The sequence below is a fragment of the Brachyhypopomus gauderio genome, chromosome 1, assembly GCF_052324685.1.
Source record: "Brachyhypopomus gauderio isolate BG-103 chromosome 1, BGAUD_0.2, whole genome shotgun sequence".
NCBI classification, from domain to species: domain Eukaryota; kingdom Metazoa; phylum Chordata; class Actinopteri; order Gymnotiformes; family Hypopomidae; genus Brachyhypopomus; species Brachyhypopomus gauderio.
Window position 1 is genome coordinate 2,973,818 of NC_135211.1, and position 21,679 is coordinate 2,995,496.

General features: G+C 47.4%; 1 protein-coding gene across 1 annotated transcript in view; it reads right to left on the reverse strand.

The window, feature by feature from the left end:
- The window catches only part of lrp1ba (low density lipoprotein receptor-related protein 1Ba), a 284,803-nt gene that overhangs the window by 36,962 nt on the left and 226,162 nt on the right, over positions 1 to 21,679 (reverse strand). The window contains exons 68-72 of the mRNA XM_077010394.1: positions 13,873 to 13,979; positions 13,228 to 13,375; positions 12,624 to 12,730; positions 11,724 to 11,856; positions 83 to 205 (exon numbers count right to left, since the gene is read on the reverse strand). Coding sequence (XP_076866509.1) covers positions 83 to 205; positions 11,724 to 11,856; positions 12,624 to 12,730; positions 13,228 to 13,375; positions 13,873 to 13,979 — 618 coding nt within the window. The remainder of the gene's footprint in view (positions 1 to 82; positions 206 to 11,723; positions 11,857 to 12,623; positions 12,731 to 13,227; positions 13,376 to 13,872; positions 13,980 to 21,679) is intronic.

Sequence of the window (21,679 nt, forward strand, 5' to 3'; positions counted from 1 at the left end):
TCAGCTTGGAATTGAGGGAGAAGTGCGGATTAGCTTTAGAAACACCGGGGGTGTCCGAGAGGTGGACGTAGCGTTAGCGTACCACACATCTCCGCGTCCTCGTCGGAGTTGTCTCCGCAGTCGTCCTCTCCGTCACACCTCCACAGCAGCAGTTTGCACAGACTGTTATTGCACAGGAACTCATCGGGGCGACATACCACAGTGCCTGCACAAAACACACACACACACATACCCCAGACCATCCAGATTACAGTCCGTTACCTGGAAATGGAGAGACCAAAGACTGCCCAATATGCATTTGAGCACAGGCTCAATTTGGGCTCTTCAGCTTGCCGTAGGCTTTGCTGGGCCCTTCAGCAGCACCAGATGATCAATCCTGCTGTTAATGAGAGCTGGTCTGTTAATGACAGCAGGTCTGTTAATGAGAGCAGGTCTGTGAGGTCAGGTTTCCTCGGTCTCCAGCGATGCAGTTTCATCACCAGTAGTTCTTGCTCCAACACGACCTATCTCACCTCATCAGCTCATCAACATCATCATCATCATCTACACCTGCTCCGTCTTTAGTCTAAGCACACCATGTTGTTTCAGTATTAGGCAGTTAGGGCTGAGTGGATGTTAGTTTTATCCCTAAAGTGCCACATCGTTAAGACTAATAACAGTCTGGGGTCTTATTTGAGTGATGGCCATCAGGCTGAATATGTCAGTGCAAGAGTGCACAGGTACGCGGGCAAACGTATCTCTGTCATGTCAAGGATGCTGAAGTCCCCGCCCAAATAAATAAATGAGTAATAATTAAAGACTGGAGGATGAAAGCCCGTTATGATTGAAATGGAAGCTCACAACTGGCTGTGACATTATTTAATTATTTTGCACCTATTATTATTACTAATACTACTAGCTTATTGTTCATGCAAATTACGTTTTTTGAGAATATAGACATTTTCAGTTTTACACTGGAGCACTCTGCTATTGTCATGGTGGGTCAGCCTAGACGCCACCAGAGGGCGTGCACGAGCACACCCTCACAGCCACGCACAGCCATGCACGCCCACTCCCAAACAGCGCACACGCTCTCATTCCCGCTCACTCCCATTATCACAATCACCCCAGTACTGACACCTGTCCCTCATCAGTATTGGGCCCAAGTCCCACAGGTCGGTCTGTCCAGTGCTGCATATTCAACCTTCGCGTTAGCCTCGCTACGTGGGATGTAGCTGCTCTGCACTGAAGCTGCAGATCACCTGTGGACCCTCACTATCGTTGTGGACTCATGAGTATACTTTTGTGTTTATCCTGCCAAGTGGCCTGAGTGTTTGTGTTAATATCGAGATGGATAATAAAGTCTTGCGGTTACAGCATCTGCCTCCTGCGGCCTGTCCCCACGTCACAGCTACCTGATCTGAAATCAGGTTTTAGTTTTGTCTTCTGTCGCAGTTGATTCAGTTGATTTCAGATTCTGGAAAAAAAAATTGTGAAAAATCCACAATCAGATGGAATTGGGTAAGAAGATCAAGTGGAGTTGGATAGCGTGGTCAGGTGGAGTTGGGTAATGTGGTCAGGTGGAGTTGGATAGTGTGGTCAGGTGGAGTTGGGTAATGTGGTCAGGTGGAGTTGGGTAACGAGGTCAGGTGGAGTTGGGTAACGAGGTCAGGTGGAGTTGGGTAGCGTGGTCAGGTGGAGTTGGGTAACGAGGTCAGGTGGAGTTGGATAGTGTGGTCAGGTGGAGTTGGGTAACGAGGTCAGGTGGAGTTGGGTAACGAGGTCAGGTGGAGTTGGGTAAGAAGATCAAGTGGAGTTGGATAGCGTGGTCAGGTGGAGTTGGATAGTGTGGTCAGGTGGAGTTGGATAGTGTGGTCAGGTGGAGTTGGGTAATGTGGTCAGGTGGAGTTGGGTAACGAGGTCAGGTGGAGTTGGGTAACGAGGTCAGGTGGAGTTGGGTAGCGTGGTCAGGTGGAGTTGGGTAGCGTGGTCAGGTGGAGTTGGGTAACGTGGTCAGGTGGAGTTGGGTAACGTGGTCAGGTGGAGTTGGGTAGCGTGGTCAGGTGGAGTTGGGTAATGAGGCCAAGCTGTAGAACGGTTTCCAACATCATCTTCACACACAGTGAAACATCTACTTTTGAAATGACATTTTTACAAGCAAATGTCACACAGATGTCTTTTTTGGATACTTGACCTTTTTAATTAGCAACTTGTTTTGAAAGCTTTAGAGCACGTGTCAAAGTCAAGGCCCGCGGGCCAGATCCAGCCCGCGAATTGATTATCTATGGCCCCCTGGATGATATTTAATTACTATTAGAACCGGCCCGCAGGCCACAGTGGCCCGATGGTGTTTTGCACGCACAAACACTACATTCCCCACAATGCAACGGTAGCCCGCGAAGTCACTGCAGCGCACACAAGCGGCGAGGGTCCACGCGGCGAAAATTATGTAATCGCAGTGGCTCCGCTCGTGTGCGAGGGCGTCGCACGCTGTCGATTCGCAAGGTCGTGCACCACTCGAATTTTGTAACTGCGCGCACCAGTTAAACTTAATTAAGTTAAATATTTATACATATAGTCGAAATGATTCGAAATAATTCTCTTTTTTATTCACATTATTTAATGGTTGTTTATTTTCAAAACGCCCAATCTTAACGTCTTCACGTTCTCTCATGTTTCGTCCTGGAATTACATGAGGCTCGTATTTGTTAACGTAATACAAGAGAACTGTTCAGTCAGACAGATATTTGTTGTGAAACAAAGTAGATACAATTTCAAGCATTTTCAAGTACTTTAGCCTAAATTCCAGCACTTTTCAAACCTTTATTATTTTATTCATTTAATGTACAGGACATGTTTTCTGTGAAGGAAGTTTGTTTTTTCTGTTTGCTTGTTGAAAAATGTTTTCACTTGAAATTACTGACAGATCCATAAGAAAATATTGCTTTATTCATTTAAGCATTAAATAATAAACACTGTGTTAGGTCTTGATTCAATAGACTATGTGCAATCATTTTAATGTTTTAATAAACATTGAACCAGTCCGGCCCTCGGCTTGTAGCAAATTTGGTTTTTTGGCCCTCGGTGTATTTGACTTCGACATCCCTGCTTTAGAGATTTAAAAAAAATAAAATAAAAAACAAAAAGTGTTCTTGATTTACGTTCCTTATCCAGATGGTAAGCTGATGAACGAAATGAAAAATCAAAGAAAAATGACAGCTGTGAATAAGTTCAGGTTTAAATTCTAACATTAAATGCTGCTAGAATGTAATGGTCACATTGTTTATGGCCCCTTGCTTGCATATCAGTTTTACTTCATTATTCACATCTAATTATAATTTACATTCCTAATAAAGCTATTAAAGTCTTAAATGATCCGAAACGGCATGTGATTGTAGCCTCTATCAGGGTATGACCGTAGACAGCACTGAAACATGGAATCGTCCAGGTTCTGCTGAATTGCCAGGGGCAACGGTCGTCCTGGGACACCTGCCAGGCCAATGGCATCAGCAGCTTGTCTTGCTGGTTGATATGGTGGCAGTCGTTTAAATACTGTGATAAAGACGCTGTTCAATCAGCGAACAAGAGGATGGGGTTAGTGGAGGGTTACTCATTTGGCTAGTTCAGGAAATTCATTTCCTATGCACTAGCACTAGCACTACACATTAACCATTAGCACTATGCTCTATCATTATGCGTTAAACACTAGCACTACGCACTCCTGTATATAACAGCAGCTGAGATGGGTCCCTGCTTATGGTCACTGACAAGGAAGGACAAATCCCAGATACAGTCACCGACAAGAACTAGTTCCCCGATACAGTCACCGACAAGAACTAATCCCAGATACAGTCACCGACAAGAACTAATCCCTGATAAAGTCACAGACAAGAACTAATCCCCGATACAGTCACAGACAAGAACTAATCCCAGATACAATCACCGACAAGAACTAATCCCAGATATAGTCACCGACAAGAACTAATCCCAGATACAGTCACAGACAAGAACTAATCCCAGATACAGTCACCGACAAGAACTAATCCCAGATACAGTCACAGACAAGAACTAATCCCAGATACAGTCACCGACAAGAACTAATCCCAGATACAGTCACAGACAAGAACTAATCCCTGATACAGTCACAGACAAGAACTAATCCCCGATACAGTCACAGACAAGAACTAATCCCAGATACAATCACCGACAAGAACTAATCCCAGATATAGTCACCGACAAGAACTAATCCCAGATACAGTCACAGACAAGAACTAATCCCAGATACAGTCACAGACAAGAACTAATCCCAGATACAGTCACAGACAAGAACTAATCCCAGATACAGTCACAGACAAGAACTAATCCCAGATACAGTCACAGACAAGAACTAATCCCAGATACAGTCACTGATCTCCGTGTCATTGCTCTGATTCCTTCAATATCATGGCATGGGCAGTGTTCATCCTGCCCTATGAGAAGCCTCAGCATTAGAGCGCTCCATGGAAGAGCTCTAGGAACCAGTAATGCAAACCCATTTTGCATTACAGCAAAATGGGTTTGCATTACCCATTTTAACCCCAGGGTAACCCCTGACCTTTACCCTTCCAACCCCTGACCTTTACCCTTGTTGACTATGAGGCACCCAGCTCCTTGTCCTCAGCTCTTCCCTGTACCCGATACTTTTTGTCTCGCCCTCTGTAGACATAATGTTCTCAGGAATTGGGACCTGACATTTTAGCCCAATCTGAACATTGTTTTGAATGCTGTATTATTAGGTCTATTGATACTCCAGCTTCACCTCTACAGGCGGACCCATTACCCAGTCGCAGATGAAACTCCTGAATGTTGTAATGATCTAACAGAGGTGCACAACAAGGGCAAAGATGCTCCAACAAGCCCACACCACACAGCCCCACGACTGTGCAGCTGTACTGCTAGAGGCAACCCAACCTCCAGGTTCATGTCCGAATCCCCCTTATCCGGCTCAAAGGCAGGCGGTTCCGCCAAGCCGTACAGATCGCTGTGTGTAGGGTCATGTGTAGGGTCATGTGTAGGGTCATGTGTAGGGCCATATGTTGGGTCATGTGTAGGGTCATGTGTAGGGCCATGTGTTGGGTCATGTGTAGGGTCATGTGTAGGGTCATGTGTAGGGCCATGTGTTGGGTCATGTGTGGGGCCATGTGTAGGGTCATGTGTAGGGTCATGTGTAGGGCCATGTGTAGGGCCATGTGTAGGGTCATGTGTAGGGCCATGTGTAGGGTCATGTGTAGGGCCATGTGTAGGGCCATGTGTAGGGTCATGTGTAGGGTCATGTGTAGGGCCATGTGTAGGGCCATGTGTAGGGCCATGTGTAGGGTCATGTGTAGGGTCATGTGTAGGGCCATGTGTAGGGTCATGTGTAGGGTCATGTGTAGGGTCATGTGTAGGGCCATGTGTAGGGCCATGTGTAGGGTCATGTGTAGGGTCATGTGTAGGGCCATGTGTAGGGCCATGTGTAGGGCCATGTGTAGGGCCATGTGTAGGGCCATGTGTAGGGTCATGTGTAGGGCCATGTGTAGGGCCATGTGTAGGGTCATGTGTAGGGTCATGTGTAGGGTCATGTGTAGGGTCATGTGTAGGGCCATGTGTAGGGTCATGTGTAGGGTCATGTGTAGGGCCATGTGTAGGGCCATGTGTAGGGTCATGTGTAGGGCCATGTGTAGGGCCATGTGTAGGGCCATGTGTAGGGTCATATGTAGGGTCATGTGTAGGGTCATGTGTAGGGTCATATGTTGGGCTGTGGGTCTATAGTGGCTGAAACAGCTGGACTGTGAATCTTTCCTGTCCACTGTCACATCTGTGAAGGTTTTGTCATGCCTGCCTGTAGCCCGGGACAACAGTACCCAAGTATTATATTATAAAGAGTCACATTAATAAGCCACATTTTTGCCACATTAATAAGCCTTTGAAAACTGATTTTATTCTGTTGTTTATTCTATTTTTGTTCTGCCATCTGGATATATCCGCTTGCTTTTTATACTGTAGGTTGAAAAAGTATTAATTCACTGCCATACACCCCCCTTTAAAAAAAACATTAAAACGATGAAGTGTCACAACCAGTCACTGTCCATGGTGCTGAACCGCAGACCCTCTCTCAGGGGTTCAGCACTACTATTCTGGACAGTTCTCCGGCACGAGTGGACAGAGCTTGTCGAGTGCTTCTGCTCAGCCACTCAAGCTGTGGAAGGTGAAACTGGAAAGTGCTTCCTGTCCCCTAGTGTCCCCTTCAGGGTGAGGGTGGGGGTATGGTGGTGAGACTGAGCAAAACCAGCCACGGAGTCCGTCTGTGAGCTCCCACGCTGCCTGGGCTGTTCTTGGCCATGGTTTGCTGACGGACAAGTTCCATTTATCCCCTCGTGTCCTCTGCGGCCCCCTATGCTTCTCTGTGCTTGACCTCCGACCTACGACCCTTCAAAAGACACTCCAGTAAAAATTCAAACCCCCCTGGGGGCCTGGGGCAGCCCTGAGCTTGTCTGTGTGTGTGTGTGTGTGTGCGTGTGCTCAGCTTCCCACGTTTCTTGCTGAGAGCTCTCACAATGTGCACACACCGCACGCTTCATCTTGGATGCAAAAGTGCTCCCAAACACGTGGCAGGTGTATCCGGGCGTCCACGTCCCAAAAATGCCAGCAGCTGCAATTTTTCCAAACACTGGAATGAACCCTTTCATGTTCAAGCCTGTCTGATATCAAGTGGAACATGGACCTCTTTCATCTCTGCAATTTTCACAAATATTTGCAAATGACTGCTCTTACATGTGAGTGTGTGTGTGTGTGTGTGGCGTGTGAGAGAGAACCACGCATGAATGAGTGTGTATATGTATGTGTGTGGGGGTGTGTGTGAGCGCACAAGGTTGTTGGCCTTCAGCACTATTACACACACACTCAACACACTCCTGTGCTGTTTGATGTGGTATTGTTGGGATTATCAGGTTTGCATCCTTCTTCAGAAAAAAGAAGACATGGCTGCTGTATGAATTCTCACACACTCACAACGACAGACACAGACTGACGCACAGACTTACCAAGGCAAACATTGACATAACAGAGCTTCCTCTCCTGATTCCAGATCAGTTTTAGACTTTTAAAAAAGTTTAAAAAGTGAATGTTTAATGTTCCAAAAATTCCCTTCCTCACATATGAGTCAGTCTGTTGGATTTCAAAGTAAAAGCATCAGAAAGATCCAGAATGCTGGACTTACACCTGCACTCTGCACCTGTACGCACTCTGGGGAGAACAGAGCCCAGTCCAGATGTGCTGGAATCCCTCTGAATAAGAAAACATCCCATTGGCTTTTCATCATCGAATCATAAGTTTTCTTATTGTGGATTTGCTCTTAATGTCTAGTGTAATTCCCCCCCCCCCCCCTTTTTTACACTTTTTTCACCAATAACATAAGGAGAAGCAACTGAGACTGAACACATGTCCACAGGTTTGTTACACCTATTAACTGTGCAGATGTGTTGATGACATATAGGTCAGTAACCACAAACCAGGTGGACTCTGTTCCTTTAAGGACATGTGATTTTGGTTCCAGGTTACCTCGTTGTACTTTTTCCGAGTTCGCTCACCTCTTCGCCACTTCTGGCCATTCTCAAGTTTTCCTTCACTGTTATTTCTCTATCCAGTTTTGGGAAGGGTTTTTTGTTTGCTCCCCATAGTGGTCTGAGAGCCAGATACTTCCCCATGGCATCTTCTGTTCATTTCTTTTGTTTTGCCTTTTTCTCGCGTTCAGCATTCCGCGATCTTTGAGTTTCACTTTCGGTTTTCAGTTTCCTCCGTGCTTCCTTTTCACGGAGGATTTGTTTTGTGCGCTTTTCCCGCATTCCTTATTGGCGGAGGTTTCAGTTCCCTGTTTTCTTTCGTGATTGGCGTTTGGGTTCAAACCTGTAAATATTTCACGCGTTGGATGCGGATTCGCAGCCCAACAGAACAACTCAGCCTTACAATGAACCCAGCTATGTCACAGGAGATAGAGAGGTTGAGAACTGCTGTATCACAGCAAGGGCAAGTGTTAGGTGGACACCAGCAGACGCTCCAACAAACACTAGCTCAATTGCAAAACCTAACTGCTACCATGCAGGCTGCCACCCAAGTAGCACAACCAGCCATCAGCCCAAGCAGTTCTCCCACTCCTGAGTCTGCTGCCTTTGCTCTGTTAGAGCCCGCCCTACCAGCACCTACGTTCGTTTTTTGCTTCAGTGCTCTCTCATTTTTGAGCAACAAACCTCGCACTTCCCTACTGAAAAGGCCAAAGTGGCTTATGTGCTTGCGCTCCTCTCAGGCATTAGCCTGGGCAACCGCCGTCAGGGAAAATCAATCAGAACTCTGTGAGTCCTACGAACGGTTTTCCCAGACCATGCGTGATGCATTTTTTCCACTCGGCCTCTGGGGGCATTGTGGGCGCCCAGTTGTTGTGAATATGCCAAAGGAGAATATCTGTGTCTGACTACTCCTTGGAGTTCAGGACGCTGGCTGCAGAGAGTGGGTGGGGTGCTACAGCCTTGTTGGTTGCCTATCCGGAGGGATTAAACGAGGAGCTAAAAGACGAGTCGGCTGTCCGTGATCCTCCTGCCACCTTAAACTCCTGCATAACTCTCACCATTAGGTTAGATAATAGGCTGCGCGAACGTAAAAACAGCAACGCTGGTCCCAGTTCACGGTCTCCTCGTATATCGACCCCCCTAACCTGGCCCCTAAGGAAGACGAGGCCAGCCTATGCAGCTAGGTCATACCCGCCTGACACAACAGGAAAGGCAGGCACGTATGCTAGGGGGTCACCGCCTGTATTGTGGACAAGAGGGTCACAAACGCGCCAAATGCCCCGACCTGAAGGAAAAAGGGCCGGTCCACCAGTAGGAGGGAGACCTCCGGTGGGCCATTCTGGTTCTCCCCATCTGTTCTCCCGTTTGTGGTGGAGGTCGATGCCTCCGACAAAGGGATCGGGGTGGTGTTGTCTCAGAGGTCAGGCACACCTTCCAAGCTCCACCCCTGTGCCTAATTTTTCTACCATTTAACCCCTGCTGAGCGGAACTACCACATCGGGGATAAGGAGCTTCTTGCCGTGAAAATGGCACTGGTGGCATTGGTTGGAGGGGGCCAAACACCTGTTTGTGATTTGGGCCGACCACAAAAACTTGGCCTACCTCCAACAAGCTAAACGGCTGAACCCCAGACAGGCTAGGTGGTCCCTGTTCTTTGGCCGGTTCGATTTTACCCTTTCCTACCGGCCCGGGTCAAAGAACATCAAACCTGATGCACTGTCTCACCAATGGGAGCCGCAGGTGCATTAGGTAGCCCCTAGCACTGTACTGCCTGCTACTAAGATCACAGCTCCTATCCAGTGGGATGTGGAGGTTATCGTCAAGCGGGTTCTGGCTACCGAACCAGATCCAGGTGGAGGGCCTCCAGGGCCGTTGTACGCTCCCTCCAGCAAACGTAATGAGGTCATGCAGTGGGGCCACTTTTCTCCGTTTGCTGCTCACCAAGGTGCGTGGTTAACTATTGAATTCATCTGCACACGTTTCTGGTGGCCTGGTATGGATGGAGCCATAGAGGACTATGTGGCCGCTTGCACGGTGTGTTCCAGCAATAAAACCTCTAGGTCCAAACCTTTTGGTCTCTTGCACCTGCTCCTGGTACCTTCACGTCCATGGACCCATGTATCCATGGACTTCGTAACTGGATTGCCCGCTTCCCTAGGCAACACCACCATCCTCGTAATCGTCAACCGGTTCTCCAAGGCGGCTAAGTTTGTGGCACTGGCCGAACTGCCTTCAGCCCGTGAGATGGTTTCTGGAGCATGTGGTACATGCCCACGGCTTTTCTATCGACGTGGTTTCCGACAGGGGGCCTCAGTTTGCTAGCCGGTTCTGGGTGGTCTTTCTCAGGCTCCTGGTGGCCAAAGCCAGTCTCTCCTCCGGGTTTCACCCTCAATCCAATGGCCAGATGGAAAAGGTCAATCAGGACCTGGAGTACAGCCTTCGTTGCCTGACCTCCGCTAACCCTGCCTCTTGGGCGTACCGTCTTGTATGGGCTGAATATGCCCATAACATAACTAGTCCCTGAACATTTTCCCATTTGAGTGCCTCAGGTACCCCCCGCCTATGTTTGCTGAACAGGAGGATAAGGCATTGGTGCCTGGGGCCGGGCCCTTGTCAGACGATGTCGTTTGGCCTGGAAGAGGGCTCGTAGGGCCCTGTTTTCTGCCTTGACCGCCCAACATCGCTACGCCAACAGGCTCTCCGCTCCCTCGTTTTCCTCGGGTCAGAGGGTTTGGTTGTCTACCAAGGACCTGCCTGTCCGCGGAGGCACCAGAAAATTTGCCATGTTAGTCCATGTTAGTTAATGTGATAAAACATCTATCTGCTATTCTGAAGCCTCCAAAATCTATTTTGTGGACAAACAATGTTTGTAGTAGAGTGTAAGGAATGCCGTCTGATATGTCCCTCCCAGCTACACCTGCTACTAATTACCACGCCCCCTTTTCAGTCACATATATACACCTTCCCACCACTTCCTCGTCGCGAAGTATTGCCGTTCCCATGCAGCATACCAAGCGTTTCCATTGCCTGTTCAATCTCCTGTGCTTTGACCCTTGCTTTCTCTCCAGACCTCGCCTCCTGCCTAGCCCTCCTGTACCTCCCGGATTCTGCCCCCCCGTTATGACCCTGGACCGTCCTGACGGAAAAGCGGTATACTTCTGCAGTTGGATCCCTCTCTGTCTGGTCAATACGTTACATAGAGACTGAATATTGTTGTAGTGGGAATGTGAATTCTAATTCTCCAAACCTATCTTGACCTAATCATGCCTTCAGCAGACAAATAACTAAAGTACCTAAAGAGTAATTAGAGTCAGTAACCAGTAACTGTAAAGATCAACCCTCAAAGGGCTGAGAGTTGAGAGTTATTTCATTCCATGTTTTCATGCTTTCCATGTATTCATTTCAGTCCTGGTTTAATGCTGCGTTTCAGGCTCACACAGTTACACTTCACTGGCATGTCTTCATGTCCCCTCCCCCCACTGACTGACATCATTCTGTGTTCATCGCTTGTGACTGTAAAATGTCTCGGTGACACCCTTCCCATGGTGACTGCGACACCTACGTTAATTTAAGCATGTCTCATGTAAATGAAGGTGAATTAGGGACATCATATGCATATGATATGCAAATGATGTGGTTGTTGGTTCAGAGGGGCGGATGATGGTTTATCACGTGTGCTCAAACAGAAAGTTTGATGTAATACGACTGGTGAATTAAATATGGAGGGCTACATCTGTTAGAGCAGATGCTGAAATCTGCTCAGCTTTCATACATAAGGACAACTTTGTTCATAAAACAGACCCTGAAAGACAGAAAAGATGTGAGACGTTTATGCGAGATAAAGGGAATAAATGATTTCATTTGAGGATCAAGGAAGCAAATAATTTCATACAAAACAAAGCAGAACAAACAAAGAACGCCAGCAAAAGTGAGAAACTGGTTAACCACGTGTGCTGTGTGACGTCTGTGCCTGTAAACCAAGGCTAGGTGGGATGGAACCATGAGTCAGTGTTTCTTTGTAGCTAGTGTGGCTGACTAAGCACTGGAAGCACTATTCTGACTTTCTACGACTCAGCTGGAGTGTCATCTCTGCACAGAACCACTTCAGCATGCTACAGCTGCCAGAGTGCGGTAGCGTCGGGGGTCACGTGACCAGTTACGCACCGTTTTCACAGTTCTCTTCATCACTGAGGTCCAGACAGTCGAAGATGCCATCACAGCACCACCGTGAGGGAATGCAGTGAGCTCGGTTATGGCATACAAACTCATCCTCCTTGCAGTCACGGATACAGTCCACCTTTACACATTACACACACACACACACACACACACACACACATACACACACACATTTTACATTAAAACACATACAGGACTCATATTTTTCTGCACTCTTTTCATACATTCAAATGACACAAATATTTAGAATGGAACACCTCCAACCACAGTAACGTTTCCAAATGTCTGCACAGCCACCAGTCAAATTAAAGCTCGTGTCCCCTTTAGCAATGACCCCTGATCTTTGACCGCTGCAGAAATTGCTTTTAATATCCAAAGAAGGTGATGTCGTCTGCTCTCTCCAGGTACCAGGGAGAAAAAGTCCATTTTAATGCCACTTATTAAAGGACAGGTTCATGGAGCTGAACTCTTGACACTGCATTAAGAGGAGAGTGGTAATTACACCACACTCCCTTGGGCAATAAGGACCCTTTATATAGGTTTGTGGGAAAGAGATGTATGTGGTATTGAAGAGGACTTCATACGATACACAAATGTATATGATGTATATGGTCATGATTAGGTATTTTGCCTGTGAGTGCGTGTGTGTGTGAGAGAGTGAAAGAGAAAAAAACATGGGTGGACACAAGCAAAATAGCAAGATACAGAGAAAATGCATATATGTGTGTGTGCGTATGTGTGTGTGTGTGTGTGTGTATGTGTGTGTGTGCGTGTGTGTGTGTGTTTGGTTGTTTGTTTGCGTATGTGTGTGTTTGTGTGTGTGTGTGTGTGTTTGTGTGTGTGTGTGTGTGTGTGTGTGTGTTTGTGTGTGTACAGAACACTGACCTCATCAGATCCATCCATGCAGTCGTTCTTCCCATCACAGCGTAAACTGGCCGACACACAGCCTCCTCCTACACACACATACTCACTCTCACCGCACGATGGCCCAGCTACACACACACACACACACACACACACACACACACACACACACACACACAGGAATGACACCTATGGCTGTGATACATCACGCAGGGTCAGAGGGGGCGGGGCCTCCACACTCCCCCAGTTCAGCACTTTGTAAAGGAGAATGTTGTCTGATACCCTCTGCTTCACAGAAAAAGACCACACACAGTGTTGTGGCCGAGGAGAGGCTGGGTTCAAAAGAAACAGAGCCCTGCAGCATGCTGGGAGCCCTGGTGTGTGTGTGTGTGTGTGTGTGTTTCACATGTGCGCTTACTTCACAGAATCATCCGGATAATGTCTGTGGAGCAGAGCTTCAGAATACTGAGCCCTCTCCGCATTCAGAGAGGAGGATGGGAGGAAGGCTTGAGAGTGCTTGTGTGTGTGTGTGTGTGTGTGTGTGTGTGTGTGTGTGTGTGTGAGAGAGAGAGAGAGAGAGAGAGAGAGAGAGAGAGAGAGAGAGAGAGAGAGAGAGAGCCTGTACCGGTCATGACTGTGTTGGCTGGCTGACAGCTGATCTCATCCTCCCCGTTTTTACAGTCCTCCTGTCCGTCACACAGCCACTTTGCCGAGATACACAGGCGGTTCTGACACTGAAACTGGCCCTCAGAACAACGGCTTTCACAGCCTCTCTACACACACACAGCCATGCACACACACACACACACACACACACACAAAAACACACACAGACACACACACATGCATAAATCTAATTAACTATCAAGGTAATGTTTCTTCATCACTTCAAACTTTGATGAGTCACTGGTTAATTGATGATTACTGTCCAGTCTAAAGTCTTCAATAAAAACACAGCACATTGTGTTGATGATTTACTATGACTGCAAAGATCAAATCTGAAATACAGATCGACTCATTTGAATCAGTAGTTAGTAGTCTGCCTGACCATTCTGACTTCTTTACTTTAAGTGGCTTATATCTATGCGCGCATCTAACGAGAAGTATTTTTTATGCCATTTGACAATAATGGAAAACCGCATATAAACTCATATAAATAATGCATATAAATGCATATATATCACCCAATCATATGTGAGCATATGACCGAAGCCAACCACCCTGATAACTTCAGCTCAAAGCAGCCAATCAGAAGCCGGCTCTCACCCACCTCGTCCGAGCTGTCAGCGCAGTCGTTATCGCCGTCACAGCGGAAGCGTGCGGAGATGCACTCACCGCTGGCACACGTGAAATCCTTCGAGGTGCACGTCACTGGCTCTGAGGACACACACACACACACACACACACACACACATGTGGTTGCTGTTGTTGGGTTGTATATCTACATACACTTCTAACACACTCTGTTACTGTGGATGGGACTGGTGCCTAGTACAAATAGTATAGTATTTTATCCACTGACTCAATTCAATAAATTACTTTAAAACACAAGTCAGTTTCCAAATCAAAATTCTACCTTCTACATTCGAGATTATTTTTTTACCCGATACACACAAATCACAGGAGTCCTAAATTATTTATGAAGAGTCAAAATCACATTTCAAAAGAAAATAATATCATAAGTAAATAAAACAGAATTTTGGAATGACGACCACGGCACTGTACATGTTCCATTTACACTTTTAGAGTGCAAGTGCAGTCAAATGAGGAGAAATGAAAGAGTCAAAGAAGACTGTAAAGACACTCTTGCCTAATTCAGCATAGTGTAAATGTGACTCAAAAGTCTCTGCATACACACCACTCGGTCTTTCTCAGAAGGGAAAGACTATCACCCTGGTGAAGTCAGACTGACTCTGAATGCTTGGTCCCACGGACGTAGTTTTCAAAAGCCGGTTTTGGTCCCCCCCAGTTTTTACAGTTAAAACCAAATATTTAAGTAGCGACGAAGTCATGTCCCCCCCACTTTTTAACGGTTAAAAAAACAATATCCAAATAGCGACAAATCTAGCACTAGGATCATGCAGCTCCGAGCCCCCCCCCCCCCCCCCCGCTCAACAATTTTTGTTCACAGCGCTCAACAATTTTCATTCAACCCCCCCCCCCCCCGCTCAACAGTTCGCCACCCCAGGTTGTGTCCCCCCCACTTATGAAATCAAAACTACGTCCATGCTTGGTCCTAATTGTGCATGCGAACGCAAGATAAACACTTTTATTACAAATGCGTTAATTATATAAGAGTTTCTTTGGTTTTCTTTCCTGGGGTGCTGGGACTATCTGAGCTCATAGATGCCTCCATCATGTATGATGAAGCTGAGGGAAACCGTCCCATGGACAGTTATAATGTCCATAACATTATAGATTATAACATAACTACATATTGGCTGACAATCTGAACTTGAGCGTCTTGTTTTGACAACAATACATGACCACTCATTACTCACAGGCTGCAGTGTATAAACAGATTGCACACGTATATGTGATCACATATCTATAAATGATGACCACACGTATATGTGATCACATATCTATAAATGATGACCACACGTATATGTGATCACATATCTATAAATGATGACCACACGTATATGTGATCACATATCTATAAATGATGACCACACGTATATGTGATCACATATCTATAAATGATGACCACACGTATATGTGATCACATATCTATAAAGGATGACCACACGTATATGTGATCACATATCTATAAATGATGACCACACGTATATGTGATCACATATCTATAAATGATGACCACACGTATATGTGATCACATATCTATAAATGATGACCACACGTATATGTGATCACATATCTATAAATGATGACCACACGTATATGTGATCACATATCTATAAATGATGACCACACGTATATGTGATCACATATCTATAAATGATGACCACACGTATATGTGATCACATATCTATAAATGATGACCACACGTATATGTGATCACATATCTATAAATGATGACCACACGTATATGTGATCACATATCTATAAATGATGACCACACGTATATGTGATCACATATCTATAAATGATGACCACACGTATATGTGATCACATATCTATAAAGGTACACTGACCCATGTGGTTTACCCAGCAAACTGCAGTCAGACTTTAGTCTATTCCCTTCATTAGGGTCTGTTTAATAAGGTCGATAAGCTTGCCCTTTATATATTACACATCTATATGCTCTGTTCTGTTAAACTGATCAATGGCAATTCACACAATGAGAAACTCAATCTATTAAGAAAAACTGGGGAATGAGAGGGGGGTAGGAGTGAGAGAGAGTGTAGGAGTAAGAGAGAGTGTAGGAGTAAGAGAGAGAAGGTAGAAGTGAGAGAGTAGGAGTGGGAGAGAGGGTAGAATTGAGAGTGTAGGAGTGAGAGAGAGGGTGGAAGGAGTGAGAGTGTAGGAGTGAGAGAGGGTAGAAGTGAGAGGGTGGAAGGAGTGAGAGTGTAGGAGTGAGAGAGGGTAGAAGTGAGAGAGTGTAGGAGTGAGAGAGAGGGGGTAGGAGTGAGAGAGTATGGGAGTGAGAGAGTATAGAAGAGTGAGGGGGTAGGAGTGAGAGAGGGGGATAGGAGTGAGAGAGGGGGTAGGAGTGAGAGTGTAGGAGTGAGAGAGAGGGGGTAGGAGAGAGAGTATGGGAGTGAGAGAGTATAGAAGAGTGAGGGGGGTAGGAGTGAGAGAGGGGATAGGAGTGAGAGAGAGAGGGGGTAGGAGTGAGAGAGTATAGCAGTGAGAGAAAGGGGGTACGAGTAAGAGAGAGGGGCTAGGAGTGAGAGTGTAGGAGTGAGAGAGGGGGTAGAATTGAGAGAGTGTAGGAGTGAGAGAGAGGGGGGTAGGAGTGAGAGTGTGTAGGAATGAGAGAGAGGGGGGTAGGAGTGAGAGTATAGGAGTGAGAGAGTATAGAAGAGTGAGGGGTAGGAGTGAGAGAGAGGGGATAGGAGTGAGAGAGAGGGGGGGAGGAGTGAGAGAGAGTGTAGGAGTGAGAGAGAGGAGGTAGGTGTGAGAGATTGCAGGAGTGAGAGAGTGTAGGAGTGAGAGAGAGGGGTAGGAGTGAGAAAGAGTATAGGAGTGAGAGAGAGGGGGTAGGAGTGAGAGTGTAGGAGAGAGTATAGGAGTGAGAGAGGGGGTAGGTGTGAGAGATTGTAGGAGTGAGAGAGAATGTAGGAGTGAGAGAGAGGGTAGAATTGAGAGTGTAGGAGTGAGAGAGAGAGGGGAAGGAGTGAGAGTGTAGGAGTGAGAGAGGGTAGAATTGAGAGAGAGTATAGGAGTGAGAGAGAGGGGGTAGGAGTGAGAGTGTAGGAGTGAGAGAGAGGGGGTAGGAGAGAGAATATGGGAGTGAGAGAGTATAGAAGAGTGAGGGGGTAGGAGTGAGAGAGAGGGGATATGAGTGAAAGAGGGGATAGGAGTGAGAGAGAGAGGGGGTAGGAGTGAGAGTGTAGCAGTGAGAGAAAGGGGGTACGAGTAAGAGAGAGGGGCTAGGAGTGAGAGTGTAGGAGTGAGAGAGGGGGTATGAGTGAGAGAGTGTAGTACTGAGAGAGGGAAGGTAGAAGTGAGAGGGTAGGAGTGAGAGAGAGGGTAGAATTGAGAGAGTGTAGGAGTGAGAGAGAGGGGGTAGGAGTGAGAGTGTGTAGGAGTGAGAGAGAGGGGGTAGGAGTGAGAGTATAGGAGTGAGAAAGAGGGGGTAGGAGTGAGAGTATGGGAGTGAGAGAGTATAGAAGAGTGAGGGGGTAGGAGTGAGAGAGAGAGTGTAGGAGTGAGAGAGGGGGTAGGAGTGAGAGAGAGGGGGTAGGTGTGAGAGATTGTAGGAGTGAGAGAGAGTTGGTAGGAGTGAGAGTGTAAAAGTGAGAGAGAGGGGTAGGAGTGAGAAAGAGTATAGGAGTGAGAGAGAGGGGGTAGGAGTGAGAGTGTAGGAGTGAGAGAGTATAGGAGTGAGAGAGGGGGTAGGTGTGAAAGATTGTAGGAGTGAGAGAGAGTGGGTAGGAGTGAGAGAGAGTGGGTAGGAGTGAGAGTGTAGGAGTGAGAGAGTGTAGGAGTGAGAGAGGGGGTAGGAGTGAGAGAGAGGGCGTAGGACAGAGAGAGGGGTAGGAGTGAGAGAAAGTATAGGAGTGAGAGAGAGGGGTAGGAGTGAGAGTATAGGAGAGAGAGAGGGGATAAGAGGGAGAGAGAGTATAGGAGTGAGAGAGAGGGGGTAGGAGTGAGAGAGAAAGTAGGAGTGAGAGGGAGGGGGTATGAGTGAGATAGTGTAGGAGTGAGAGAGAGTGTAGGAGTGAGAGAGAGGGGGTAGGAGTGAGAGAGAATGCAGGAGTGAGAGAGAGTGTAGGAGTGAGAGAGAGAGGGGTAGGAGTGAGAGAGAATACAGGAGTGAGAGAGAGTGGGTAGGAGTGAGAGTATAGGAGTGAGAGGGAGGGGATAGGAGGGGGAGAGAGAGTATAGGAGTGAGAGAGAGAGTATGGGAGTGAGAGTGTGTAGGGGTGAGAGAGGGGGTAGGAGTGAGAGAGTATAGGAGTGAGAGAGAGGGGATAGGAGGGAGAGAGTATAGGAGTGAGAGAGTGGGTAGGAGTGAGAGAGAGTGTAGGCGTGAGAGAGGGGGTAGGAGTGAGAGAGAGTATAGAAGAGTGAGAGGGGGTAGGAGTGAGAGAGAGTGTAGGAGTGAGAGAGAGTGTGTAGGAGTGAGAGAGGGGGGGTAGGAGTGAGAGAGAGTATAGGAGTGAGAGAGAAGGGGTAGGAGTGAGAGAGAGGGGGTAGGGGTGAGTGAGAGCGTGTAGGAGTGAGAGAGAAGGGGTAGGAGAGAGAGAGGGGGTAGGAGCAGAGTTGTATAGTAACGAAGTAGAACTACTTCACTACTGTACTTAAGTACTAAAATGCTGGAGTATTATTTTTTTCTCCTACTTCCACTTTTACTTCACTACATATTTTCTATCAGTTTAATACTTTTACTCCGATACATTTTTTACGTGCTGTATAGTTACTCGTTACAATTATAAACATGTTAGCTGGCGCTGTCACCGGGTCAAGCGATCAGTTTGGCTTATGAGAAAACTGCGCATGCTCCGGTCGCGTCTCGTTTACTCTGCTGATGCCTTCACTGTACACTTGAGCTTCGTAATCTAGGTTCACTTGACACGTCGTGACTGGCGCAAGAGTCCGCACGGCAAAAATGAAGCAATCGCGGTGGCTACGCCAATGCACGTTGACCACGCGCGCGGTTGCGTCGCGAGGTCGTGCGACTCGATTTTTGTGCGTGCGAAGTTACAAGGTGGAATTCATGCACTTGTTTGGTAACAGCAGAAGAGCGCATCAAGCACTAGTTAGGTTAGATATCTTAGCTAACTAACCTAATTATGTTCATGGCATGCTGCAGAATTCACTTAACATTAGCTGGCAATAAAGGCAACATGCTGACTAATCATGTGTCCATTTTTATAGTGTAGTGTTTTTATAGGGTAAGTGCATTTGTTGAGGGTAAACGCAGGGCAGTAGGCTCACCCTTAAAATCCAACGGACGGATTTACGTCCAAAATACACCTCGTTTTTTCTCAGCTAAATTAAGGCGAATTTGTACTTCTGTGTCAAACCTATGACGTGTTAACCCCAGTTTTTAAAGTACATACAGAACACTTGTATTTGTGATCTTTGACATCTTTGTAAGTGATATATAAAAACAATTGATAATCAAACTTTGACTGCTTTCTTTAATTAATTCAAAACACAATACTTGTACTTTTTACTTTCAGTACTTGAGTAATAAATTTTAGACTAAACTACTTGCAATACTTAAGTACAAAAAATGCTGAATACTTCTGTACTTCCACTTAAGTAAAGTTTTTAAAGAACACTTCAACTTCTACTCAAGTCAATTTTTTGATAGAGTACTTGTACTTTTACTCAAGTATGGGTCTCGAATACTTTATACAACACTGGGTAGGAGTGAGTGAGAGTATGTAGGAGTGAGAGAGGAGGGTAGAAGTGAGAGAGAGGGGGGTAGGAGTGAGTGAGAGGGGGTAGGAGTGAGAGAGTATGGGAGTGAGAGAGTGAGGGGATAGGAGTGAGAGAGAGTATAGAAGAGTGAGAGGGGGTAGGAGTGAGAGAGAGTGTAGGAGTGAGAGAGAGTGTGTAGGAGTGAGAGAGGGGGTAGGAGTGAGAGATAGTGTAGGAGTGAGAGAGAGGGGGTAGGAGTGAGAGAGAGTGTAGGAGTGAGAGAGAGTGTGTAGGAGTGAGAGAGGGGGGTAGGAGTGAGAGAGAGTGTAGGAGTGAGAGAGAGGGGGTAGGAGTGAGAGAGAGTGTAGGAGTGAGAGAGAGTGTGTAGGAGTGAGAGAGGGGGGTAGGAGTGAGAGAGAGTGTAGGAGTGAGAGAGAGTGTAGGAGTGAGAGAGAGGGGGTAGGAGTGAGAGAGAGTGTAGGAGTGAGAGAGAGGGGGTAGGAGTGAGAGAGAGTGTAGGAGTGAGAGAGAGTGTGTAGGAGTGAGAGAGGGGGGTAGGAGTGAGAGAGAGTGTAGGAGTGAGAGAGAGGGGGTAGGAGTGAGAGAGAGTGTAGGAGTGAGAGAGAGTGTGTAGGAGTGAGAGAGAGTGTAGGAGTGAGAGAGAGTGTGTAGGAGTGAGAGAGGGGGTAGGAGTGAGAGAGAGTGTAGGAGTGAGAGAGAGGGGGTAGGAGTGAGAGAGAGGGGGTAGGAGTGAGAGAGAGGGGGGTAGGAGTGAGTGAGAGGGGGTAGGAGTGAGAGAGAGGGGGTAGGACGGATCTAGAACAAGCAGAAGTGTTAGCACAACACACAGTATATCCTGCATCTTCAGAATGAACTGCCTGAATTCTACATTCCATATACACACTTACACTCCAACATGCGAGACACTCCCCCTCCGCCCACATACACATGTGCTAAACGAATGTTGTAAATAATGAAATGAAGACAAAAATTTCACTATCAGATGAGAAGGAAATGAATGCTGCATACGTATTTGGTTTTAAATAGCGCTTTGAAAGCAGTGCATAACAAATCAGCTACACAAACAGGAGGCATTTACAGAGGAAAGACAAGGAGACAGAAGGGGAGAGGGGGAGAAAGGACAGAGAGAAAGGAGGAGAGAGGAGGAGGAGAGAGAAGGGGAGAGGGGGAGAGAAAGGACAGAGAGAAAGGAGGAGAGAGGAGGAGGAGACAGAAGGGGAGAGGGGGAGAGAAAGGACAGAGAGAAAGGAGGAGAGAGGAGGAGGAGACAGAAGGGGAGAGGGGGAGAGAAAGGATAGAGAGAAAGGAGGAGAGAGGAGGGGAGAGGGGGAGAGAGGACAGAGAGAAAGGAGGAGAGAGGAGGAGGAGAGAGGAGGAGGAGAGAGGAGGAGGAGAGGGGGAGAGAAAGGACAGAGAGAAAGGAGGAGAGAGGAGGAGGAGACAGAAGGGGAGAGGGGGAGAGAAAGGACAGAGAGAAAGGAGGAGAGAGGAGGAGGAGACAGAAGGGGAGAGGGGGAGAGAAAGGACAGAGAGAAAGGAGGAGAGAGGAGGAGGAGAGAGGAGGGGAACAGAGTGGAGGAGAGAGGAGGGGAGAGGGGGAGAGAGGACAGAGAGAAAGGAGGAGAGAGGAGGAGGAGAGAGGAGGGGAACAGAGTGGAGGAGAGAGGAGGAGGAGAGAGGAGGGGAACAGAGTGGAGGAGGAGAGAGGAGGAGAGAGGAGGGGAACAGAGAGGAGGAGAGGGGAGGAGAGAGGAGGGGAGAGAGGAGGAGAGAGGAGGGGAACAGAGTGGAGGAGAGAGGAGGAGGAGAGAGGAGGGGAACAGAGTGGAGGAGAGAGGAGGAGGAGAGAGGAGGGGAGAGGGGGAGAGAGGACAGAGAGAAAGGAGGAGAGAGGAGGAGGAGAGAGGAGGGGAACAGAGTGGAGGAGAGAGGAGGAGGAGAGAGGAGGGGAACAGAGTGGAGGAGGAGAGAGGAGGAGAGAGGAGGGGAACAGAGAGGAGGAGAGGGGAGGAGAGAGGAGGGGAGAGAGGAGGAGAGAGGAGGGGAACAGAGTG